We start from the raw sequence: 25422 nt of genomic DNA, 5'->3' as shown, positions 1-25422 counted from the left end.
TGAGTCGTGGCTAGGGCTTAACAATTCATCAAATTGAAATGGATCTTGCATTGGAGTAAAATGCAATTTTGCAATTTACAAATCGCAACAGCAGTTTCCAAAAAAAGTTTAAATGCTTCATTTCGGTCGGCCAGTTGGCTTTTATTCCTCTATACTCATTTATTTATATCGTGTCTTGGTATCCTGGTGCTGGAGAAGTGCAGTCCACATGCATGCATGCATACATTTGTTTCATGAAACCTGAAAAGCTGAAGTGATAAAGCTTGTTGCATTATTGTTGAAAACTTGACTTATGCTGATCTTATTCCACACGTGTTTGGGAAAATTTGGTGAAGTCGTCATAGTGATTTCTAAATTCACAACTGTAAATGAAGTGGATACATTTTCTTTCAAATGAATTCATGGTTCATTTACCTTGATGCTAGCGCAGAACTACTCGATAAGACCAAAACATTTCTGTTTAATAAATGTGTTATAGACTACTGGGATACAGACTAATTTATTACTTGTGTCATGGGACGAGCACCTTGAAAAAACAATTGCATATTAAATCGCAAAATTGATTGAAAAGAAAAAAAAGCAATTGCACACTTTTTCAATGTTTTTCAAGTCTAGACAGAAAACGGCAACTGGTGTCCTTGCTTACATGTGAGGGCATTACTCTGCCTCATCATTGCTCTATTTTTATTTACTTATTTAAAACCCACCCACCTTTTTTTTTTTTTTAACTCCAGCAGCAATGTGTCTGGAGCTTGGTTAAAACTCAAATTTTGGCACGCAACAAAACGCAAAAAAAGAACCACCGAATAATTGGTAAATGGAAACTATATTATATATATATATATATATACACACATATATATATTGTGGTGAAAAGGCCGATACCCGAGAGGTACATCCAGATGACCATACCTGAAGCACTCGAAACTGCCAAACAAAGGCTCCAAGCCTTGTCCAAGCGGTACACGAAAGAGAATGAGGCCAGACGAATAATTTACAATGATGTGAAAAACAATTGTAAATAGCACTGCGATTTATACATTTTGTATTTATATTGCACTTAATTGAACGGTGTTTGTTTGTTTTTTCTTCTTTCTACTCACATTCTTGCTGCTGGAGGCTGTAAATTTCCCCAGTGTGTGACAAATAAAGGATATCTTAAACAGGCTGTTCGCAACACAACCTGCGAAAGTGTACGCTCAGTGGCAGGGTCCTAACAACAGAGCTGACCCACCAAGACTGGAAACTGAAAGGTACTGGAAAGGCATATGGGAGAAGGAGGTTGCACATAACAGCAGTGCACAATGGCTGGTGACCCTGAGAGAGGAGCACAGCAACCTCCCTGAACAGAACCCAGTTACCATAACAGTGGCAGACACACAGGAAAGAGTCTCAGATATGAAGAACTGGACAGCACCAGGCCTGGACATGGTCCACACCTACTGGCTAAAGAAACTCACAGCACTCCATGAGCGCCTAGCAGCACAAATGAACCAGCTGCTGAAGGATGGGACTCACACAGGATGGCTAACCGAAGGGCGAACGATCCTGATCATGAAGGATCCCTCAAAGGGTGCAGTCCCATCCAACTATCGGCCAATAACCTGTCTCTCCACAACATGGAAGCTCATGTCAGGCATCATTGCGGCTAAGATAAGTGGACACATGGATCAATAAATGAGCGAAGCACAGAGGGCATTGGTAGAGATACCAGAGGAGCCAAACATCAGCTCCTGGTTGACAGAACAGTCGCACAAGACTGCAGGTCCCGACGTACCAACCTGTGCACAGCCTGGATTGATTACAAGAAAGCCTATGACTCGATGCCACACACATGGATCACTGAATGCTTGGAGTTGTATAAGGTGAACAGGACCCTAAGAGCCTTCGTTGCGAACTCGATGAGGATGTGGAAAACCACACTTGAAGCCAATGGCAAGCCACTTACCCAAGTGTCCATCAAATGTGTCATATACCAAAGTGATGCACTCTCCCCACTGCTGTTCTGCATAGGACTGAACCCCCTAAGCCAAGTAATCACCGAGACAGGCTATGGATACCGCCTCAGAAATGGAGCTACGATTAGTCACCTCCTCTACATGGATGACATAAAGCTGTATGCTAAGAGCGAAAGGGACATAGACTCCCTGATCCACACAACCAGGATCTACAGCAGCGACATCGGGATGTCATTCGGGCTTGAGAAATGTAGTCGGATGGTGACTAAGAGAGGAAAGGTAGTCCGCACTGAAGGGGTCTCACTGCCTGAAGGAACAATAGCAGACATTGAGGACAGCTACAAGTACCTCGGTATACCACAAGCCAATGGCAACCTCGAACTGGCAACAAGGAAATCGGCTACGGCCAAATACCTCCAGCGAGTGAGGCAAGTCCTAAGAAGCCAGCTCAATGGCAAGAATAAGACCCGGGCAATAAACAGCTATGCCCTGCCAGTGATCGGATACCCTGCAGGAATAATAAGGTGGCCAAAGGAAGAGATTCAGACCACGGACGTTAAGACCTGAAAGCTCCTAACCATGCAAGGAGGGTTCCATCCCAAATCCAGCACCCTGAGACTCTACGCAAGCCGAAAGGAAGGAGGCCGGGGACTAGTGAGTGTGAGAGCCACTGTCCATGATGAAACATCCAAGCTCCATGAATACATCAAGGAGAAGGCTGCAACGGATGACGTACTCAGAGAATGTCTCAGACAATGGGGAACAGAGGATGAGGAGCTGGAAGAAGGACCATCATGGGAGTACAAGCCCCTACACGGGATGTACCACCGGACCATAACTGAAGTGGCTGATCTCAAGAAGTCCTATCAGTGGCTAGAGAGGGCTGGCCTGAAGGACAGCACAGAGGCACTCATCCTGGCTGCTCAGGAGCACCAGAGCCATTGAGGCCCAGATATACCACACCAGACAAGACCCAAGGTGTAGGTTGTGCAAAGAGGCACCTGAGACGATCCAACACATAACTGCAGGGTGTAAGATGCTGGCAGGGAAAGCCTACATGGAACGTCATAACCAGGTGGCTGGCATAGTCTACCGAAACATCTGTGCGGAGTATGGACTGGAAACCCCAAGGTCAAAATGGGAAACACCTCCGAAGGTGGTGGAGAATGACAGAGCGAAGATCCTGTGGGACTTCCAGATCCAGACTGACAAGATGGTAATGGCGAACCAACCAGATATCGTGATCATAGATAAAGGGCAAAGGAAAGCCGTTGTAGTGGATGTAGCGGTCCCAAGTGATGGAAACATCAGAAAGAAGGAACATGAGAAACTCGAGAAATACCAAGGGCCCAGAGAGGAGCTGTAAAGGTGACAGTCGTGCCTGTGGTGGTCGGAGCACTCGGGGCAGTGACCCCCAAACTCGATGAGTGGTTGCAACAGATCCCGGGAACAATATCGGACATCTCAGTCCAGAAATGTGCAGTGCTGGGAACAGCAAGGATACTGCGCAGAACCCTCAAGCTTCCTGGCCTCTGGTAGAGGACCCGAGCTGAATGAGGGACGGACACCACCCGAGGGGTGAGATGAGGAATTTTTTTTTTATTAAATTATATATATGAACACAAATTGGGGCACTCATAAGTCAAGGGACCACTGTGTTTTGTTATCTGCCTATTTTTGATAATGGCTCACTGTTACAAAACAGTGCAGCTAATTTATAAAATAACCACCTCAGACGACCAAACGAAGATCCAGAGGGAATTTTAAGCACTACACCGTCTGGAACGTTATAATGGGAGAGGCCTATCTGCAGAAACTGCCAGAGCACCCCCCTCGCGCGCTGTCCCAACTGCTATCATGCCAAAGCCAAAAGATAAGCATTTCTGCTTTGAGTTTTGTTGGATGCACAGATTAGTGTGAGCTAACAGTGTTAGCGTCTGATAAGCAGGACGTGGAAAGGATATCTGCTTATTTGCCGTTTTCCATTCACAAATTCACAGATTCAAGTTTTAATCACTGGTATCAGGTACACTGGTTGTGTACCTGATACACAACCAGTGACATTTTTCCTGCTCCTTCTCAAACGCCCGAAGATGCCACCAGAGACCTGTCTACTCGGAAAGTTGCAAATGGTGTCAAGGCAGTATGTTGAAATGCTGTCGACTAAAATAATAAAACTTTTGTATGCCGGAGAGGAGGTAAATTTAGCCCGGGGTTGTTAGCAGAAGTTAACCCTTTCATGCACCCTGTGACCTGGTAACACGATAAACTGTGCACTGTTGTAATCGCTGTCCCTGCAGGGTTCAAATGTGTGGATGGTGGCTGACCATTCGTATTTTTACGGTCTGAGAAGGCAACACATGTGAACTTCCAATACTTTTTTCATAATCGAATCACCTGCGAGGCATCATCAGATGAGTTTGAAATGACAGTCAACTGTTTTGGTATATTTGTGTGGGGAATATTTACGGTTTCAAGTTTTGATGTGGGATATATAAACATTTATAGGGGCATGTCAGGCTCTGTCCCTGTTTGGTTGCTTGGTGAATTTGATGACGTGCAATGGCAGATCGGTGTTTACGTTTGGGGCTGTGTCCCTGTGCCGCTTACATGTGAAAATGTTTTTCATTGTCTTTGTTGGCCCAGCAGCATATGGTTCGGGCTACACAATCGCTCATTTGCATGAGACGGAGCTGGCCCCTAAAAATGTGCTTAGGTCAACGAGACAAGATATGAGGTGTGTAAAATGTTTTCTAATTCTCGGTCCTTGTGGAATTCTGATGTAAGAAGGTCACAAATTTGTTATCAAACACCAGGAGACGGTTTTCAATAAGGGAAAATGTGAAAAGAATGCCAAAGTCTTGTCTGAGTGATTAAACTGTATTGGTTCACTTTTGTTCACATTTGTATGACAGTTAATTCATGTCAAAATGTTTCTTAATCATTGTACGTACAGTTAAAGGATTTAAGGTGACAGCTACAACGAATTTCGATTATGATGGCAGAGCGCCTTTTTTGTATTACTTTGAAAGTGGACCGTGTGTGTGTGTGAGTGTCTATGCGTGCGTGTGTTTGTGTTACTTGTGACTTCTGCAAGGTTTGCAGTCCTTCCTTCAGGGTGTGGACTTGGTGCTTGAGCTGCTGTTTGTCCTCCAGACTCTTCTCCAGCTCGCACCCCCGCTGCTTCAGCTCCTCGCGCATCTTCAGTAATTGCTGTGATGGGAAGAAGAACGAAGAGGCTTATTGTGGCATGTCATTTCCTTGATCAATATTTAGAGTTTCAAACACAACTGAGTCAAAAAGTGATGATTGAAAAGCAACAGAAGTCTGCCTTGCAGAAGAGCAACCCGGCAAATTGAAAACAAATACAAAAACGGGATAATTTGTGCCCCTTTGTGAACAAACGAACTGTTCATAGGAAAAAGAAGGAGCTCCCCTGGTGAGGAGACGTTTCTCGAGACACGAGAAAGGTGGTGGGGGGTCTTGACGAGCGTTTTTTTTTTTTTTTTGCATTCTCGCTAATTCGGGGAGAGGAACATCAGTGATTCGTGTGGACACCCTGGCGATGGAGACCAATTTACAGCCTTCCCAGTCATTTAATCCATTCACCTGCTCAAATTACAAAAGGTAATTACTCTGCGAGCAGACATGAACAGCAGGACATGAATGGAGCGTCTGCTCTTGAAGCATAACACCGTGAGAGAGAAAAGAGACATGCGAGGCAAGTCGAAAGATGAAAAACACACTTTCAAAATTAAGATTCGGCTTTTACAAGATTAGTGGCAATGTTCTTTTGACGGTATCATAATACCATCAAAAACAATGTGGTTGGAAAAAAAATTGAAACATCAATAGTTATTTCATCTATTATTTTGTATGGCATCTCTCTGTAATGTATACAGTCAAGTCTGAAAGTATACAGACAGCGCGAGAGAGAGAAAGAAAGAGGGGGAGAGAGAGAGAGAGAGAGAGAGAGAGAGAGAGAGAGAGAGAGAGAGAGAGAGAGAGAGAGAGAGGTGTTATACGATTCACAGACGGCACATTTTTCATTCGGAATAATTTGATTCACTTCGATTTGATGCCCTCACATCTTTGAAATCGAAACACATTCTTCGAATTCAAATTGATTTTTGTTGCACCATGAGTAGTTAGTGAACAATTCTTCGAAAAAAGAAGAAAACATCAAATGGTTTATTGACACTAGCACATGATTTACTGTCAAAGCCAACATGAAATGAAGAGAATTAAACCTATTTAAAACAACCACACAATGAAAACGATCACAGACTGACCAATGAATGGCATCGATAGTCACAGTGCTACAACTACTACATGCAGACAGACAATACAGCAATAGTCACAGGCATCTATTATTTATCCTCTGCAAAGAACAACGATGGTGTGCTATTTTCCTTTTTTAAAAAGCGCATGGAAAACCTTTTTCTTTTTCATTGCCAGTTTTACTCATGGAGAAAGGTGATTTGAGATGAGCGTTCTGAGTTACAAGGGTGGTTATGGAGCAAATTAAACTCATTTCTCAAACTCATATCTCAAGGCAGTACTATATGCTTTTGATAGATGACGGACCAATAAATGGCCACTTGGTAACAGTGTGTATATGCCAGTCCCTTCTTGTTCCTTCATGAGAAGTTTTACTTGATTAGAGTTTCATAATACAGCAGTTAATTCCTTCAGAACCGTGGGGTAGTGGTTCGCACATCTACCTCACGGTCAATAGGTTCTGGGTTTGAATTTGGGCTGTTACCTTTTGCATGCCTTGCAGCGCCTGCTGCAGAAAGCTGAGCTGCTGAGTGTGCATTCTGTCCTCTTCGCTTCTGATTGGCTGGTTCTTGCCCTGCTCCTGCTTGAGCAGCTCCACCTCGTTCCGGTACGCATCTAGCTGACAGCGCAGCGAGTCGTTCTCTTCCTTCAAGGCCTCAGCTTGCAACACCCCTGCACAAACGTCAACAGGAAGCCGTTACGATGACGAGTGGGGCACATTGAAGTGATTTTCAAACGCTGTGAGCAAACAGTTACAATTCTAATATTTTCAAGAATGTCAAGCACCTGCGGGAACCATACTATCATCTCGGATGGGCTGAGACAAGACTGCCTGAGAACTGTCTGCTGGTAAAAAAAAAAAAAAGGAAAGAAAATAGTACCGGCGGCTCGGTAGTCCAGTGGTTAGCACGCCGACTTCACAGTGCAGAGGTACCGGGTTCGATTCCAGCTCCGGCCTCCCTGTGTGGAGTTTGCATGTTCTCCCCGGGCCTGCGTGGGTTTTCTCCGGGTGCTCCGGTTTCCTCCCACGTTCCAAAAACATGCATGGCAGGCTGATTGAACACAATAAATTGTCCCTAGGTGTGAGTGTGAACGCGTGTGGTTGTTCGTCTCTGTGTGCCCTGCGATTGGCTGGCAACCGGTTCAGGGTGTCCCCGGCCTACTGCCCGAAGACAGCTGGGATAGGCTCCAGCACCCCCCGTGACCCTAGTGAGGATGAAGCGGTTCGGAAAATGGATGGATGGATGAAAATAGTATCGACGAGATTTAATCACTTCCTGAGGTATCATCAAAAGGCTCAAAATTAAACCTCAGGCACGGAAAAAAAAGCTACCATCAAAGGGCTTCACAGCTGGGTGAATGTGGGTCACCAACATCATCATCAAAAGTGATGAACTAACCTTTCATAAGAAAGCTCGGCATCCTGACACTATAGTTATGTTGTGCTGTCACAAAATCTTACAGTACGATGGCTTTGTGGAACTATTAGAAACTAAATGGCGGAACAAAAAAAAAAAGATTATATATATTTATATATAAAACATTTAATTACATTATTTAATTAAAATTACAAAACAAAATGTGTTATGATTGTCTCAATTGTGAGACACATAAAATGGTTTTCTTATCGTATTTTTTATTTATTAAGATTAAGATATCCTTTATTTGTCCCGCAATGGGGAAATTACAATCAGAATTCAGAAAGGAAAACGCTGGGTAGGGAGAGGGAAAAAAAAAAACACGCTCGAACTATCATCTTCTGAGGATAATTTAAGTCCAGGATAAAAAAAAAGACCCTAGCACATAAATAAGCATATAACAGTTACAACAAGTCACAAGACATAACATGTAATAAGGGGGAGGATGAATGGGAAGGGGGGGGGGGTGACCGCAACGCGGCCGTCCTGACCAGCTGCACGGACACACGTGCGCTCTGCAGATCGAACCACGTCACGGGGGAAAAAGAATCGGAGCGATGAAGACGGTGATAATAAGGATGTGTATGCGCGTGTGATTGTCCAGTTGTGTATGTGTATGCGTGTACAGGTCATAGCTGCTTCGTCGAGGTCTGCTCATGAAGACAGTCCCGGCTTATCAGTCCATGGCCGAGAAGGAGGGGGGTGATGGTGGGGGCCCTAGATTCCATGCGTACTTCCATCCAGGGGAAAGGGCCAGATAGCGTTGTTTGTTTTGGAGGGACGGCCGCCAACAATTTCAGACAGCCTTGAGTCCGTTCTGTATCTCTTCACTGGCGCCGATCAGCCGAATCCGAAAACTCTTTCCGCAGCGCGGATTCCAACTTCTCCATGATGTTGTCGATCGCGCGGAGTCGCTCCAAAACCGCATCAATATTGCGGTTGAGCTCAGTCACCGCTTGAGTCTGAGTGTTGGACATTCGCGCCAAACCATCCAGTATGACCGGCAGCTTCTTCACTTCCAATTAAGCCGCTCCCGTCGGTTGAATTTTGCGATAGAACAGAAAGCTGCCAACACCAAACAGCAGCATACCTGTTATCAAAAGGCCAATAATGTAGATGCCTTCCACATCCTCCATGGACAGTATTGCCAGGCACACCGGTCTCCACTTTCTCCATGGATCCAGGGCGTATCCGGCAGCAAATGTCCCCGGAGGGCAAGCAGGCTCCCCACTGCCTGCTCTTTTCGTCGAAAAAATTTTGGCCTGAAGGACAGCACAGAGGCACTCATCCTAGCTGCTCAGGAGCAGGCCCTGAGCGCCAGAGCCATTGAGGCCCAGATATACCACACCAGACAAGACCCAAGGTGTAGGTTGTGCAAAGAGGCACCTGAGACGATCCAACACATAACTGCAGGGTGTAAGATGCTGGCAGGGAAAGCCTACATGGAACGCCATAACCAGGTGGCTGGCATAGTCTACTGAAACATCTGTGCGGAGTATGGACTGGAAACCCCAAGGACAAAATGGGAAACACCTCCAAAGGTGGTGGAGAATGACCGAGCGAAGATCCTGTGGGACTTCCAGATCCAGACTGACAAGATGGTAATGGCGAACCAACCAGATATCGTGATCATAGATAAAGGGCAAAGGAAAGCCGTTGTAGTGGATGTAGCGGTCCCAAGTGATGGAAACATCAGAAAGAAGGAACACGAGAAACTGGAGAAATACCAAGGGCTCAGAGAGGAGCTGGAGAGAGCCTGGAAGGTAAAGGTGACAGTCGTGCCTGTGGTGGTCGGAGCACTCGGGGCAGTGACCCCCAAACTAGATGAGTGGTTGCAACAGATCCCGCGAACAACATCGGACATCTCAGTCCAGAAATGTGCAGTGCTGGGTACAGCAAGGATACTGCGCAGAACCCTCAAGCTTCCTGGCCTCTGGTAGAGGACCCGAGCTGAATGAGGGACGGACACCACCCGAGGGGGGGTGAGACGAGGAATTTTTATATATATATATACTGCATATATCGCATTCCATAATTCCATAATATAGTCGTTCTCAAAGCCCTTCAAACCAAGTACCAACTAAAAAAAAAAATACTGAGCACTCTGAGCTCCAACATTTAAATACAGTGGCATATGAGGTGGAAGAATATCATTGCAAGTAACTGGAACATTCAACATCATCAATTGCCTGAATATAGGAAAATTGTAAATAGTTAAATGTGATAAACTAATAACGTTGTTCAAGTTTCAATTTCAAATTCCACAAGAGTGAGCCCAAGTACCACACTTTAGGAATGACTGGCATAAAAGATATCACAACAAAGGTTTTCAGGCTCAGTTTGTTTGGCGCTTAGACAGGCTGCCACAGAAATCTTAAAAGGGTTAAAAAGGAAAAGAGGAACATTTCCATTGATTTAACAATGAGGCCACCACCCCCAGAGGGCTCAAGGCCCAAATAGTCTGCTCCCCAGACAGGTTGCCATAGAAATTACAACCAAGAATGAGCAGAAGGGGAGCAAAGTTGCAAAAACCATCAGAGAGTGCAATTCATTTACGCTTAACTAGTTTGCTGCTTAGACAGGCTGCCACAGAACTATGAAGAGAGAGTAAAGGAACAAAGTTTGCATTGACTTAACAATGTGGCCAACAGAGAGTGCATTTAATTCAATTCCAACTGGTCTGCTACCTGCTGCCATAGAAAAGGAAATTGAGAAGAAAAAGGACAGGAAGGACATTTGTGAGAGATTTTATAAATAGAAATACATCCAACAGGCTGGCAGTCACCTGATACCGAAACATTTCAATTTCGCAATTACACATTTCGGTTTCAATAAAACAGCCGGTATTGAAATTTTCTGACATTTTTGAATACTCTATGACTAAACAATGGTGTAAGTGTGTAAAAAAGATCATTTTGTTATTTTCTTTCTGATGGAATGACCAGGCTTGCAGCGAACACCTGCGAGACGCTTCAGACAACAATAATGCAAAATTCATCCATCTATTCATTCCTTTGCTAAAGCGCTCATCGTGAGCTGGAGCCGATCCCAGACATCTTCAGTTCAATATTCTTCGCAACCCGAGATCAATGGCAGATTAGCGACTACTGAAAAAATGTCATAATCCCACAGCGTTTTGTCTGCCAGATCTTCACCGGACATCCAGTATGACCCGACCTATTGAACAGAGAGCCAAAGGATGGATTATGGTACGCCCGCCTCCGGGGAAGTCAACTGGAAGACGGGGAGGGAAAAGCGCTTCGGGAAAGTGCAACAGGCCGAGAGGAGATAAGAGCCATTCCGTGAGAGAGAGTGCTTCGGTTGTTGTGTGTATTTATGAGTGTTGCCTCAAAGACCGTTAATGAACACTCTGAGCATAATTGTAGTCTTCTGGCAGGTTTGGAAGTGAGAAGTATTGATTTGAAACCCGTCAAACACTTGGCCGGATTCGGCACATTTGTTATTTAACAGGTGTCGACCCGCAGGCGTCCATGATAGGGTTCACGCTACATGCACACGCGGGCGGATCTTGCACTTTTCTACTTCTTATCGATCGGCGCCTCAAGTGGTGGTGGGGTCGTCATGGGACTGGGTGACGTGTCGAAAGGTCAACATAAACGGTGGAAATTTTACCAGTCATCCCCGGGCGTCCAGCAAGAAGACCAGATATTTGAAAACAAGTCTTCATTACCACGATGACCGACTAGAAGTGTTGCAATAAGTGGAGTCGACGGTTTCATTTGCATACACCTCCATCTCAATTAGCCAAGCTGTCAAATTAGCCAACAGCAGACATTCATCCCGTTACAAGGCAGATGTATGTTAACAGTGTGGCAGCAACCAGCAGAGGGCACATTGCCTGTTGCCTAGTGGGGCTGCCATAAAAAATGAATTGAGAGTAAATAGAAACGAGTTGAGGCCCGGTAGTCCAGTGGTTAGCACGTCGACTTCACAGTGCAGGGGTACCGGGTTCAATTCCAGCTCCGGCCTCACTGTGTGGAGTTTGCATGTTCTCCCCGGGCCTGCGTGGGTTTTCTCCGGGTACTCCGGTTTCCTCCCACATTCCAAAAACATGCGTGGCAGGCTGATTGAACGCTCTAAATTGTCCCTAGGTGTGATTGTGAGCGTGGATGGTTGTTTGTCTCTGTGTGCCCTGCGATTGGCTGGCAACCGATTTAGGGTGTCCGCCGCCTACTGCCCGAAGACGGCTGGGATAGGCTCCAGCACCCCCCGCGACCCTAGTGAGGATCAAGCGGTTCGGAAAATGGATAGAAACGAGTTTTTCGGAGTACTTTCAAATAACAAACAAAATAAATCAAAAGTCTCTGTTGCGTAATGGATAATGTGACAATCAGAGGGTGCAATATTTTCATGCTGCCACAGAAATCTTACGAGAGAGTTATCAGGGTGTGAACAAAATTTGCATTGATTAGAAATTGGAGCAGAGAATGTACTAAAGCATTTAAATCAGGTCCAAGTAGTCTTCTGCTTCGGCGGGATGAAGAAGGGGGAAAAAAAACATTTTATTGTATTGTATTTATTTATTTTTGTTCCATGTGGCCAAAACCAGCAGATTAATTCAGGCCAAACTAGTTTGCTGCCTGGACGGGCTGCCATAGAAGACAATATTGAGAGTTTAACAGGAAAAATATTTGTGGAAGATTTTTAAAATAAAAACAGAACAAAACTGTGATTTAACTATGTTTAAGCATCTAAAAGGCATAGCTAATTCAGGATGTTTTTCAAAGAATTGAAAAAAAAAATAGATGCAACAATGTGGCAACAACCATGTTGATTAGCCGAGACTTCCTGTTTGCAAACAGTGCAAATCAACGCCATTATGAGGCCAGGGGGAAGTTAAAGTTAGGACGGCAGATTTAGCGCCATGTTCCACTTTTGTGACTTCAGCAAAGAGCCGCCTTGTTCTATCCTGGGCTGACAGCTGCTGGCAGCTTTGAACAGCTTCACCCGCTTACACACACTATTCACACACACCATGAATGCGCATCTGCAAGCCTGAAAGGTAATGGCGGACTGAAAGTGTTTCTGTCAGCGATTGCTTTTTCCTCAAGATAACGACCGGTATTTGTTGGTCTAAAAATCTGCATGGAAAATGTGCTTTATACTTCCACAACTCGTAACCAGGGATTTTTCTTTACTTGATGGTAGACGGCGGCAGCAAGGCTAATTTTACACAGAAGCTATTGATTTGTATGAATACAACAGGAGTATTCCATTTGGTGTCGAGAGAAAGTGTAGTTTAAAATAAGATTGGAGTCAAGAACATAAGCAAACTGGGCTGAAATAATAAGCCGCGTAGGTCCCCTCAACACAACACTGCACGGTGACCAAACGTCACAGTTGACTGGAATGTTAAAAAGAGCATCTCCACATAATGTTCAATCATCTTGCATGCAGTCATTTGAAAAGACGGTTCATGGGCTTGGGTGCTGCTGTTCAAATGGGCAAACCAGCCAACTATAGTCACAATATGTCCTTAGATGAACAAAGATGCATGATTTTATTTTTTTAAAGACAAAACAAAGTAAAATCGGATAATTTAGGAAATTGTTTCTCAATTGCTGTCACGCTTAGACTCACAACTTCCTATTGATGCAAAGTCGTGACCTGTTTTATCGAAGTTAAGAACAATAACGCATTTTTGGGGTTTGGCCCTTAAAATACATGGATAATATGTAACATTTTTCAAGGCAGTTCTCCGTGAGTTTGGCATAGCGCTGAAAGCATATGCCGACACCTCCTGACACTGAGCCAATATTGTTTGTTCTATGTGGGAACTTGGTAGACCTCATTACTGTTATGAAAAATCTGAATCCAAACAAGTCTTTTTTTTTTTTTCCTAGCTGCCCACGATCCATTTTTCGGAATCGGTCTACTCCACATTATGGACAAAAGTATTGGGACTTTCAGGCTCTGTATGTCACATTCATCCAGAAAAACTTTCATGAAAAGCGTACCCGAATCTTCAGAGTCTTTGCTGTCTGCTGATTCCTCCATGTCGTCGTCAGACATCTCCATCTCTTCCTCGCGCCGGATGCCCATCAGCTGCTCGTTGTGCATGTTTCGAATTTCCTTGAAGATGGAACAAAGGGAAGACGAGGTCAAGATTTGATTTCACAGTGCTGGCCCTAATAGTGGAAATAAAGGGAGAGAGTGCACTTTTTCGGCTGTATTTTTTTTTTTCCCGCTGCTTGCAGTTTCACTGTGGCATACAGAAATCACTTCATCCATGGCGACTCAAGTTTTATTTTTAACACAGGGAAGAGCAGCGATATAATCAGCTTGCTTGATCTTCTTTATGGCTGATTATACAGTATATAGAAAGTCCTAAAATTCAGTCAAAGAAAAAGTTGGCAACTACCAAACATTTATTAGCATATTAAATGTTCAGGCTGCTCTGTGGGGAACAAATGCACCAATGAGAAGAGACAACAAACACGATCATACGATTCCCGTGCCCCCCCCTCACATGACAAGATGGACATGGCCAGCGACAGCGGTGGACTGAGGCGATAAGCGGCTCTCGATCGAGGCCGAATCATTAGGACATGAGGCAGGAAGGATCCATTCTTCCTGAAATCTGACACAAATATCACACGCTTTTACAAACTCCTGCCCCCACCCGCTGTTTTTTTTTAGGTCTGTTTCCTGTTCTCAAGTGACCAGTAGGGGAAGCTTTAAACGGTTTGACAGAGATGCCTGGCTGCACAACAAGAATGAAACTAGCGGATCATGGGTATTGGTGCTGTTGTTTGTCTTTTCTCTGTTCTCTACGCGGAGTCTCCACATAGACAAAGCGTCCACTCCCGTCCACTGTTTCTCTTATGAAACACAATAAAAAAAAAAAAAGAATGTAAATGAAAAGCAACGCCAATACAAGAGTGTTCATCCTAACGTGAACAGAGTATTGACATATTGTTTTGACTTGACCTCCCCTTTAACTAAAATTGCTCACATAAGGGCCATCAATGATGAACTAATTTGTTTTTGTCAAGATTTTTTAAGACTGCAACAAAAAGTACTGTATGGCAAAATCCAAAAAGAAAAACATAACACATTAGAAAAGTCTTACACGCATGAGTAGACCCGCTGTAATATTCGGTGATGAATATTAACTTTCCACATGTAGTACTTTCTCACCCAGCAAGTGAAATTGAATCTACCATGCCAAGTGCTGTGCCCTATTCCGCCTACATCCGAATCAAGGTTGGTTTCATTTCACCAAATCAGCCTAATTTTTCAGCATAACTTTATCACTTAATAGGCAAACCAAAACCATCATTAATCGATGCAACTTTATCCAGTCTCAACAAAATTGTTTTTTTTTTGTGGTTCACCGTCAACATTTCCGAAAATAGGCAAACTTGTTGATTGTTGTTTTCCAAAGTCAAAGCAGATGTGAACAAATCATTTATTTTCATTAAACATTTCTGAAAGACTTCAGAAATCAGACACGTACTTTTGAGAAGTTGAAATCAGAGGATTTGGTCAATTCACAGTTAAACAGTAGCTCTACTTAACGAATCAATTCTCAAAATACAGTCATCCCTCGTTTATCGCAGTTAATGGGGACCAAAACCACCCGCGATAAACGAAAATCCGCGAAGTAGCGTCCAATTGACAAACAGGTAAAAAAAAAAAAAAAGTCCGCAAACAAGCGAGAAGCCGCAAAACAACAGCGAGTCACATAGAGCAACATATACAGGACTGTACTCCATGTATACTGTATGTAAAAAAAAAAAAAACTAAACATATACATATATATATATATATATACTGTATATATCCTCGTCTCACCCCTCGGGTGGTGTCCGTCCCTCATTCAGCTCGGGTCCTCTACCAGAGGCCAGGAAGCTTGAGGGTTCTGCGCAGTATCCTTGCTGTTCCCAGCACTGCACATTTCTGGACTGAGATGTCCGATGTTGTTCCCGGGATCTGTTGCAACCACTCATCTAGTTTGGGGGTCACTGCCCCGAGTGCTCCGACCACCACAGGCACGACTGTCACCTTTACCTTCCAGCTCCTCTCTGAGCCCTTGGTATTTCTCGAGTTTCTCGTGTTCCTTCTTTCTGATGTTTCCATCACTTGGGACCGCTACATCCACTACAACGGCTTTCCTCTGCCCTTTATCTATGATCACGATATCTGGTTGGTTCGCCATTACCATCTTGTCAGTCTGGATCTGGAAGTCCCACAGGATCTTCGCTCTGTCATTCTCCACCACCTCCGGAGGGATCACTGTAGCTGTCGATGAATTTGATGATCTATTCGTTCTGCTACTGTATGTGTATCTGACCAATTAATTTGCACGGTGAGCACTCGTGTGAAAATCTGCATAATAGAGACCATATAAGTCATTTTTGTTTTAGAGTCGTACCTCTTAGACACTTTAAACCACATGTGTCAAACTCAAGGCCCAGGGGCCATATCCGGCCCGCCACATCATTTTATGAGGCCCCCTGAAAGAAAATCGTGTGTCAACTTGCATGATTCTTGCTAAAAAATACAGAAAATGTCAAATTATCATGTGTAATAAATTACGTTGAGATTGTGCAATACCTTTGTGACCCTTACAAGTAATAATGCGATTAAACATTTTTGTGGGTTCACTGTCATAACGGCCCTCCGAGGGACGACGTAACTCAAAAGTGGCCCGCGACAAAAATTAGTTCGACACCCCTGCTTTAAACTGATTTATTATTTTTTTTTAAAACACATTTGCGTTTGAGTGTCTGGCAATATCCTATAGCCGATAGCAGCTCCTGCATGAGTGTGCTCATTTTGGATTGCATCTATTAGTCTGCAATACAGTGGGAGCACCAATGATGGTAATGACTGCCTGCCATGTTTGATACCCAAAGTTGTTGTCTTGGGATAACTCTGACACCATTCCGTCATGAAAAAACATCACTTCCCTTCACCCATTTTGTCACACGCATCCTTTCAGGATTAATAATAGAACTCAAACGCAACCATCACCATAAAACTAAGAGACTGAATAAAATATTTCTCTCCAAAGTGCCGAAGGGAGCTTAAAACAAGTGCCTGAGAGTAAATAAACTTTGAGCCATCTGTCAGCTGACATTTTTCAGACGGAGCCCAATGGCAGAGGTCACACACAAACACCTGCAGACACACACGACCACATGCTATACACACGCACGCACACACGCACACAAAATCACACAGACACACACACACACACACACACACAAAAAGGCTAGTGGGGGGAGGCAGCTGTAGTCTCGGCTGTGCCTGAGAGAATGAAGTGCAGCCTTCCATGCTTCACCTCAAGGCCAGTCAATCACACAGAACATACACAAGATGGCCGCCTGCGTGATGATCGGTCGACTCACCTTGTCTGGTCACTCTGTTCCTGACAGAATGTATCCATCCAGTCAAACGCCTCCAATCCCTTAGCAGTTATTTGGCTCTCGGGCGCCGCTAAATGCTTCTAAACCACCAACGATGCATTACTTAGCAGGAAGAAGCCAGTCATTTTCTCGCCTTTTATTTTATCTGTGATGGAATGTCAGCCACAAAAGTGACAAACAGCTCTGGCAGAACCGCATGTGGCTTAAAGTAAACCATTTGTACTTGTTATATAACACCACCACCACCACCACCACCACATTGTATCGCAATTCTTTTTAGGGATTAAAAGCAAACGGAACAAACTGTCTAACTAGTTTGGTATGTCGTACATACTGCACATTTGAGTCCCAACAACAACGGTATGTGTTGTTTGTGTGCCTTTAAGGGGCATGGCCTCGTTGGTGATGTCAGGAACATGGCTGGTTTGTCTTCGTGCGATTTTACTTTTGGCTTATGGCATAGCTGCTTAAGCGAGATAAAGAGAAAAACACACTGGTGCATCAAAACAAAGCACATTATTTACCCGACAAAAGTCGGCTAGCTTAATGATAAAAACATAATAGGAAGTGTCAGATTTGAACACAAAGACTCACTCACACACATGTAGAAAAACATGACAAAAATACTCACATTTTCTTTATTCTCCCTGAAAAACAACTAAAATTGTTCTGGTTGACAGTTTAGAGTCTTTTGTGTGTCATTATAAAATCTACATGTACTTGTAGAATGTGTTCAATATACTGCCCCCTGGTGGCCAAGGCACACACACGCCATAAACACATAACCCTTTTAATTAAAATCACAACCACAATCTGTGTGATTACGCTGGTGAACATTTACCTTTTTTTTCTTAAATATTTTTATTCAGAGATGCAAATATACTCTTCTCGATGGCTTTGTCGCGGTGATTGAGAATGCACCCTTTTTCTCGAGCACATCCGATTTTCATAAGAATAATAAGATAATAACAACAATATGTACTTAATTAATATATTTAGTAATATTTATGAATGAAAGGTTAGGTTCAGCTACAGGTGGAATTTTAAGGTAAAACTTAAAAAGAAAAAAATGGAAATAACCTGATGTGCTAAGAAATATATATATATTTTTAATCAGCATCAAAAATAAGTTTAGAGACACATAAAGCCATCTCTGGGTGAAATTTTCTGTTGACCAGTGGTATTTACATTTCTTTGTTTTTTATAAAGTACACTGCTGTAGAATTAAATTTTTCTCATTAATAACATGTTTTAAACCTTTTTGAGAGAGTTGGGGGGGGGGGGGGTCTGGGGGCTGATTAATTTACCTGCACCACTGTGGTTAAAATTGTCATGTAAACATTTGGAGAACAAGGAACCAGATTTGTACGTACTGTGTATTGCACTATATATGTCTCTGGCCTTCTTTGTTATGCTGCTGCTGTAAGTAGCTGGTTTGGAATATATTAAAATCGTATCTTGAATGCTTATTTATTTGCATGTCTTTTTACTTATTTTTTTTACTTTTTAATGTTATGGTAGAAAATGTTAAAAGAATATGCACATTCAAGTGCCTTTTCCTTCAACACACACTCAATAAATCCAACCTAATTTGATATGCTATTTACTGCTCAGTGGTCGGAAGAGAAAGACGACAAAGGTTGTTTTGCAGCACATTTAAATTTTTGAGGACTTTCTCACGGTTAACGTTTGCATGAATGAGGCCTTATCCGCCCACAGTATTTTCTTCCGCTTGCACTGACGGTCATGCTTCACCTTCCCGAGTGTAAAAGCCTTTTTTTAAACGAGCCCGTTAGAAGAGGAAGAAGGCACGAATCCCTGAGGCTCTATGAAAACAAAATGGTCTTATTATACCAGTCTGATGCACTACTCATCCAGAAACCACAATGGCCAGATGGAAGAAGGGTTTATGAGAAGAATGGTCTTGACATCATGTGTGCATACAAGCAAAGCGTGTGATTACATCGAAACAACGATTACCAATCATTGGTCACTCACTTGGACACAAAGCCTCTTTCATACAGAGACTACAGCCAGCTTTTTACAGGCAGTGTAGGGCACCTACCTTTAAAAAGCCCTTGCTGTGCGATTTGCACCTGTATATGTGTACATGTTTGTTTTATTGCCACTATAACCTGATACAGTGGCACCTTGACTTGTGAATACAATTTGTCCATTTATAACTTTGTAATGCAACTTACCTTGCGATCAAATCATTCTTTCCCATTTAAATGGATTGAAATGCCCTTAATTCGTTCCAGCACCCCGCCAAAAATGGAGATTTTGTTAAAAAAAAAAAAACATACTAAATTGGGTAAAAAGAGCAAAGGGCTGAAAAAAATGAATCAACTGGTTGTGTAATTAGGGATCATGGGTCACCAACATTTTCTTCTTGGCTACTGATTAATGCAAAGAGCTAGCAGTTGGTTACACACTTCTATAATTACACATTTTCTCAAAGTAACTAATAATGTTGATAATGAATGATATTCATTTATGTGATGACACTGATCATGTTAATAATTCCTCAAAATAACGGGAAACATATCTAGGTGCAACATGTCGTTGACCCCAACGGTACATACTACAGTATCTGTGTTTTGGGCGTGTCTGAATGGGTGATATCAAGAGAGATCAGCCTCCAGCAACTCCTTGCGAGTGCTCTCATTTTTAATGTGTGTCATTTACTGTCCCTTTCAATAAACAGTGCATTTGTAACTGTGTCGCCTTGCCCATAATCCAGAGCATTACACTACCCTCCCCTCTCTGTTCCACTGCAAAACTTGTAATTTGGAGCACCTGTAAGTCAAGGTATCACTGTATTATCCTACGACACTTACCAAATAGATTTGATTTTACGCGGTCCAGGCTGCACCATAATCCAAATATTACCGTTAAAAAAAATAGATAGCATCATGCTAACCGATCTATTTGATGAGGTTGTAAAAATCACGTATTTATTGATACCGCAATGATGAGTTACAGAAAAAAGTTGATTAAAAAAACAAAACAAAACCCTTTGTACAAAGTTACCTCATATCTGGATTACCATGTCGCTCATTCCCTTCATGTGGGAGGCAAGTGATGGAGGAACTCTTGTTTTCCAGGATGTTCTGGCTTCATTCAACTACTTACTGTCACATACGCAGTCTCTAATGCTTGCCTGATCTGAGTTGTGCTTCAACATTTACTTGGTTGAAAAAAAAAAAGAACTTTCCCATTTTGTATGCAAAAAACAGCATTTGCAACAATCTAGTAAAATTTCCCCCAAAAAAATGCAGTACCAACCTCAGCTTGCTTGCGCCACACATCCAGGTTCTTGCGCTGCGCTTTGGAGAAATGGTCCCATGCCTTTTGTTTGGAAGCGGCTTGGAATACAGACACAATCTGCTCAACTGCGGCGGGAGGAAGAGAGGAGGTCGGAGGGAGGATAGCAGAGACCATCCAGAGATCAGAGAGAGAGACAGAGGGCAAGGTGGGAGGGAGCAGAGGAGCGAGAGAGTGGAGTCAAACTATCGGGGTCTAAAAGAACTGACTCTGTGTGTGTGTGTGTGTGTGTTGTCTTTTTACCTGTGGATGCCAAAGTATCTTGCAGTTTGATTTCTAGAAACACTATATGGACAAAAGTAGCGGAACACCATCTTAACCATCATTAGCTCTCCTTGATTTCTTCATATTTGTGTACATCTGGTTTCAATATGAACAGTTTGGAGTAAGGCATTGTCCTGTTCCAGCCTGATTGTTAGCCGGTGCATAAATGCTTGTTCGGATGAGTTTGGCGTGGAAGGACTGTGGGCCAAGCTCTCCGGGATGTCGAAAATGAGGGAGCCTGCCTGGATGAAAATTCCAAAATGTTGTAAAAAGAGAATTTTCGTTTCCTGATAAGTGTGATTAACCCAGTACTTTTGTCCAAGAGTGTAGTTGCCACATGTCTTGAAATGGATTCATTCAGTTTTTTTGACATCATCATCATTACAAAATTCGGAGGAGTTTTGCCTACTTTTGATTACCGGTATTTACACAGCAGTTCACTTATTCATTTATTTATTTTTAATTATGACATTTAAGAGTTAAAATGTTACACTGCCTCAATAGTTAATAGAGGCCAGAATCTGGAAAGGATTTCCTCCAATAATGGTGGCAACTCTTCCTCAAAATGATGGCTCCTTGGATTGCTCACCAGCCAATCGCATGGGACATATAGACAAGCAACCAGTCAGAACCACATTCACAACTAAGGAGAATTTAGAGTCTTCTGCGGGGCTGGGAGTTTAATCAAAATGAAATTTTAGTTTCTCTCAATCATAAAAAAAGCACGATTGTGACGCCCGTTACTCTAGCGGCACTGAGCGTTGCTTTGAGAGGTTTATTGATGCCCCCGTTGGAGTTTACCGTAAAACAAAACACACAACAAAAAGAATGACACATCTTGTACATTTAAATACAAAATGTACTTTGCTTTTGAAACATCAGCAGCTTATTGCTAGCAGTCAATGAAAAACCACATTGATGGGCGAGCAAAAAGTTACCCTCAAATAATGAATAGTCACACAGAAATGCTGCTGTAACACAACAGACTGGTAATGCAGCATAACGATATTCACAGTCATATCATCTTAATCTGAGAAAAAAACAAGGTAAATTATTGACGTACAATCATTACTTTCTTTTTCTACTGTGTTTATGATAATGTAAGCGTGTATTTCCGGGCATGTGTTGCACCACACTGTCCATAAGAGGTCAAGGTGCACACAGCAGGTATTAATTTTTTTTCTTGCTATTATTTTGCTAAATATGTTTAATTTATTTTCTGGTGGTTCTTTGAAGTTATTTTAAAAGTTGGATTTCTGTAGGTAAACACATTTATTCATCGTGATTTCAATATCAATCAAAATAATTGGCACTATTACTTGCTCCAGAATCGTCCAGAGAAAAACAATGAAAGAACGGGAGAACATGAACTTCACCCGGAAGGAGCTGAGAACAGAATGCCAAGACTGCGAAGGCCACGTGCCACACGCATATTGTTCATCATGCTGCACCGAAACACATCTTGAAGAAAAAAAAAACAAACAAAAAAAAAAACAGCATAGGCTGTTGGATTTCAATGACGCAGCGAGGACACAATTTGCTCTTATATGGGGTGGTCATGAGGGACAGTATGGGTGGTCTGGGCATCCCACAAAGTCCTAATGCATATAGGAGGGAAGTCAATACGACCATCGCATCAGAGGCGCGTGTGCGCAGAGAGTGGCGAGCGAGAGATCAATAGCGTTGTCCCGCGCGCTCTGTAATTTGATGGTGCTGATCAATACGGAAGGCAGAGTGAGTTTCATGCGAGACGAGTGAGAGGACGGCACGCTTATTCCGCAGGTGTTGATTGGGACTATTTATCTGCTCGGAAACACCAGTTGCTTTGGAGATCTTTTTGAATTGTTATTCCGCAGCTTGTTTGGCACCACACATTGTATAATCTCCAATAACTATGAGCTTTAGTGCCGCACTATCAATACGAGCTCAGCGCCGTGTTACCTAACGTGATTAACTGTTACAATTACGACATACAGTAAGTGCTTCAGCAAGTATACACACACAAACATCGTCTGGTGACATGTACTGAACACATCAGCCTGCTCTGGTGCGTTTCCTCTGCTTGAAGAGCACCGGTTTTGTTTTGGGTGTACCGTACTCGCACATATTTAGGCAACACAGGTTTTGTATTTGGACACAACCAGAAGAACGGTTTTCAACAGTGCCCACTCTGAGAACCTGTTTTCAAATATCTTGACTGCAAATGGGTTTCTTGAAAACAGATGTTCAATTGTGATAGTTCAAAACAATGCTGTATCATTAACAGCAACCTCCTTATTTTCATAGCAGTGGTTTGTACGTTGATATTCTCTATCCGGCTGGCTTCTACTTAAAACGATGTAGCCAAAACTGAACCAAAACCTCCTATTTTTGAGGATTCTGGAATAGCAATATCTTGATATTACCTGCTGCTGGTCAATTTCCCTGCAAGTCACGGTCTCCCATCAACAAGCAATAACACACAAACAAAAGTACTTACTTCTAGTGCAGCATTCAGAGCTTCAGATATGTCTTGTACAACTTGTGTGTTAAGTCATTTGAACCAGTTTGCCCTGTGCAATATTTCAATCATGGGAAAACCAAGAAACATACTGGACCTCTTTTCATTTCTTTTCCATTCGTAGCATATCATGTATATTATGATAACATAAATAACAATACACTCCCTATCAAGACTGTGAAAAAGGTTTGAAACTCACACTGAGCAAGTATGCCCGACAGCGCCGTCTTGAACTTGTCTTTGGCCTCCTCCATCTCTTTCTCGTGCTGACTCTTCTCCGTCATCAGGCGGCGAATGTGGCTGTTGGACGACTGGATCATGGAGTAGAAGTTGTTGGCGTTGCGGCGGTTGACTTCGCCACGCTCCAGCCATGTCAGAAGTACACGCACTGCCTCTGCGAACTTGCTGTCGTCTGGTTAAAAAAGGCACACGACAAGGTAGTCAGTCGGGTATTGTTAGATGGCAAAGTACTGTACTGTCACTGTTCAGAAGGGTGGGGGATTTTCATGGAATGTCCTTCATAAAGTAATTGGGACAATTAATGATTTGCTTCATTGAAATGGTGATATACTATATACTATGTATATATACAGTATAGAGGAACACACTATAACATTGGACTAAACCCCTTTTCACCGTTTGCGATTCACACAATTTTTTTTTTTCCTGGGGCAATGATTTGCTTTTGCTGTTTGCTGAAAATACGCTCCTGTGATTATCAGGCTTTTAGATGTCACAAAATGGCACCAAAGCTACGGCTAATACGAAAGTAGAAACTGATTAGCTGACGAATTGATTGACAAGAATCCTATCGTTTGTGTGCAACAGGTCAATTTGTTATGTCTGAAAGCAACAGAGGGCAAACGGAGCACACTGACTGACTTCAGCGTGAAGAGGCGCTGTTGACGGCAATGCTATGTGACACGCAGCATCGTCAAAATGGACACAAAATAACAGCGGTTGATTAAAAGATCATATCAGCAAAAAACCTGTTTGGAGCAGTGGCGGTGCTGCTTTTTTTCCCCGTGATTTCAGGACCTGGATGACTTGCTGTGATTAACGGAGCAAGAAATTCTGCTGTGTCGCAGAACATTCTATGGGGGAATGTCCGGCTATCAGTTTGTGCTGCGAGCAAGTCCATCTCGAAATAGCTCAAAAAAGGAGACGCCATGTCAAGGTCTTGATTTAAATCCATTGCCATTGCTCAAGAGCTCGAGAATGACTGAGTTGCACACGAGTCTGCAAAGAGACTCACCACTAATTATCACAAGTGCTTGAGTTCAAACGGTTATAGGTTCAAAGGACAATTCCTTTTTCAGTACCAAACGAGTTAGAATTTCCCCCCCCTCAAAAATAAAATCATATTTAGAAACCGCAGCTTATTTACAATTGAGTTTTTACAGTTGCTTTGATGTTTCTAAACAATTCCATGGGGAAAAAAATCTTACCTTAAGATCGGGGACAAATACTTTTTCAAGGCACTCTATCTATTTTTGTCATCTGAAATTAAAATGGACAAAGTATTTTAGGAATCAACAAGGGTCCAAGTGGCCATGCTGAGTTTTAAAATCAGTCGTGATCTTACTTTTATACAAAACAAAACTTCCCTGAGGGTGTGAAGAGCTCTGTCAGAAATTACGAAACAAACCTGTCGGGCAACCTGAGTTCCTTCAAAGTTTTTGCACGTAAAAAAATAAATCAACAAGGTCCTTGGCTCTGATAGAGGCCTGGAAGTTTGATGGAACTTCAACGAGAAGAGCGAAGGGCGGGCTTGCGGAAAAGATGAAAAATGAAACAAAAAGCACAGGTGAGTGAGTGGAACGCTGGCCTACGGGATGAAAGGGAAAACACAAGCGGACATATGACAAATGGCCTTACACAGACATACACAGAGAAAGGGGGGCGGTGGGAGGTCATTTATCGACTGCCAGCTTGTAAAGTGCATCTGTGAGCTTGTTGCCATCAATAAATAGCAAGGATTGTTCTTTGGGAGAAAAGGGAAGAGGGATCCCCCCCCGATTCAGGGAAAGCGTCATTTCACAAGAGCCAATGCCAAGCGATTAAAAATAAATCCTTGGCCTGGGTCGAGAGAGGAGAGCCAAGAAAGACACAATGATGGAGAGCGGCTTTCAAGTGAAGGGGCGTTGTGTTATCAGGTAGCTCGAGACTGAAAGAGACCTGAATTTGTCTGCCCTCATTAGAGAAACAGGTTTGTTCAGCCAGAAACACAGAGAGGACACTTCAGGAGTGTGGAGAGGAAGCGACAGGCTTGGAAACGG

General features: G+C 43.0%; 1 protein-coding gene across 5 annotated transcripts in view; it reads right to left on the bottom strand.

Moving 5' to 3' along the window:
• Positions 1-25422, bottom strand: part of enox2 (ecto-NOX disulfide-thiol exchanger 2) — a 197542-nt gene that overhangs the window by 11067 nt on the left and 161053 nt on the right. For all 5 annotated transcript variants that reach the window (XM_086133080.1, XM_086133055.1, XM_086133045.1 and 2 more), the window contains 5 exons: positions 23343-23555; positions 20341-20447; positions 13636-13750; positions 6724-6911; positions 5040-5171 (listed from right to left, as the gene is read on the bottom strand). In XM_086133080.1, coding sequence (XP_085989206.1) covers positions 5040-5171; positions 6724-6911; positions 13636-13750; positions 20341-20447; positions 23343-23555 — 755 coding nt within the window. The remainder of the gene's footprint in view (positions 1-5039; positions 5172-6723; positions 6912-13635; positions 13751-20340; positions 20448-23342; positions 23556-25422) is intronic.

The sequence above is a fragment of the Hippocampus guttulatus genome, chromosome 2, assembly GCF_054856545.1.
Source record: "Hippocampus guttulatus isolate MCC_2025c chromosome 2, RoL_Hgut_1.0, whole genome shotgun sequence".
In the NCBI taxonomy this organism is placed as follows: domain Eukaryota; kingdom Metazoa; phylum Chordata; class Actinopteri; order Syngnathiformes; family Syngnathidae; genus Hippocampus; species Hippocampus guttulatus.
Note: the sequence above shows the minus strand (reverse complement) of the source record. Positions and strands in the feature narration are given on the sequence as shown.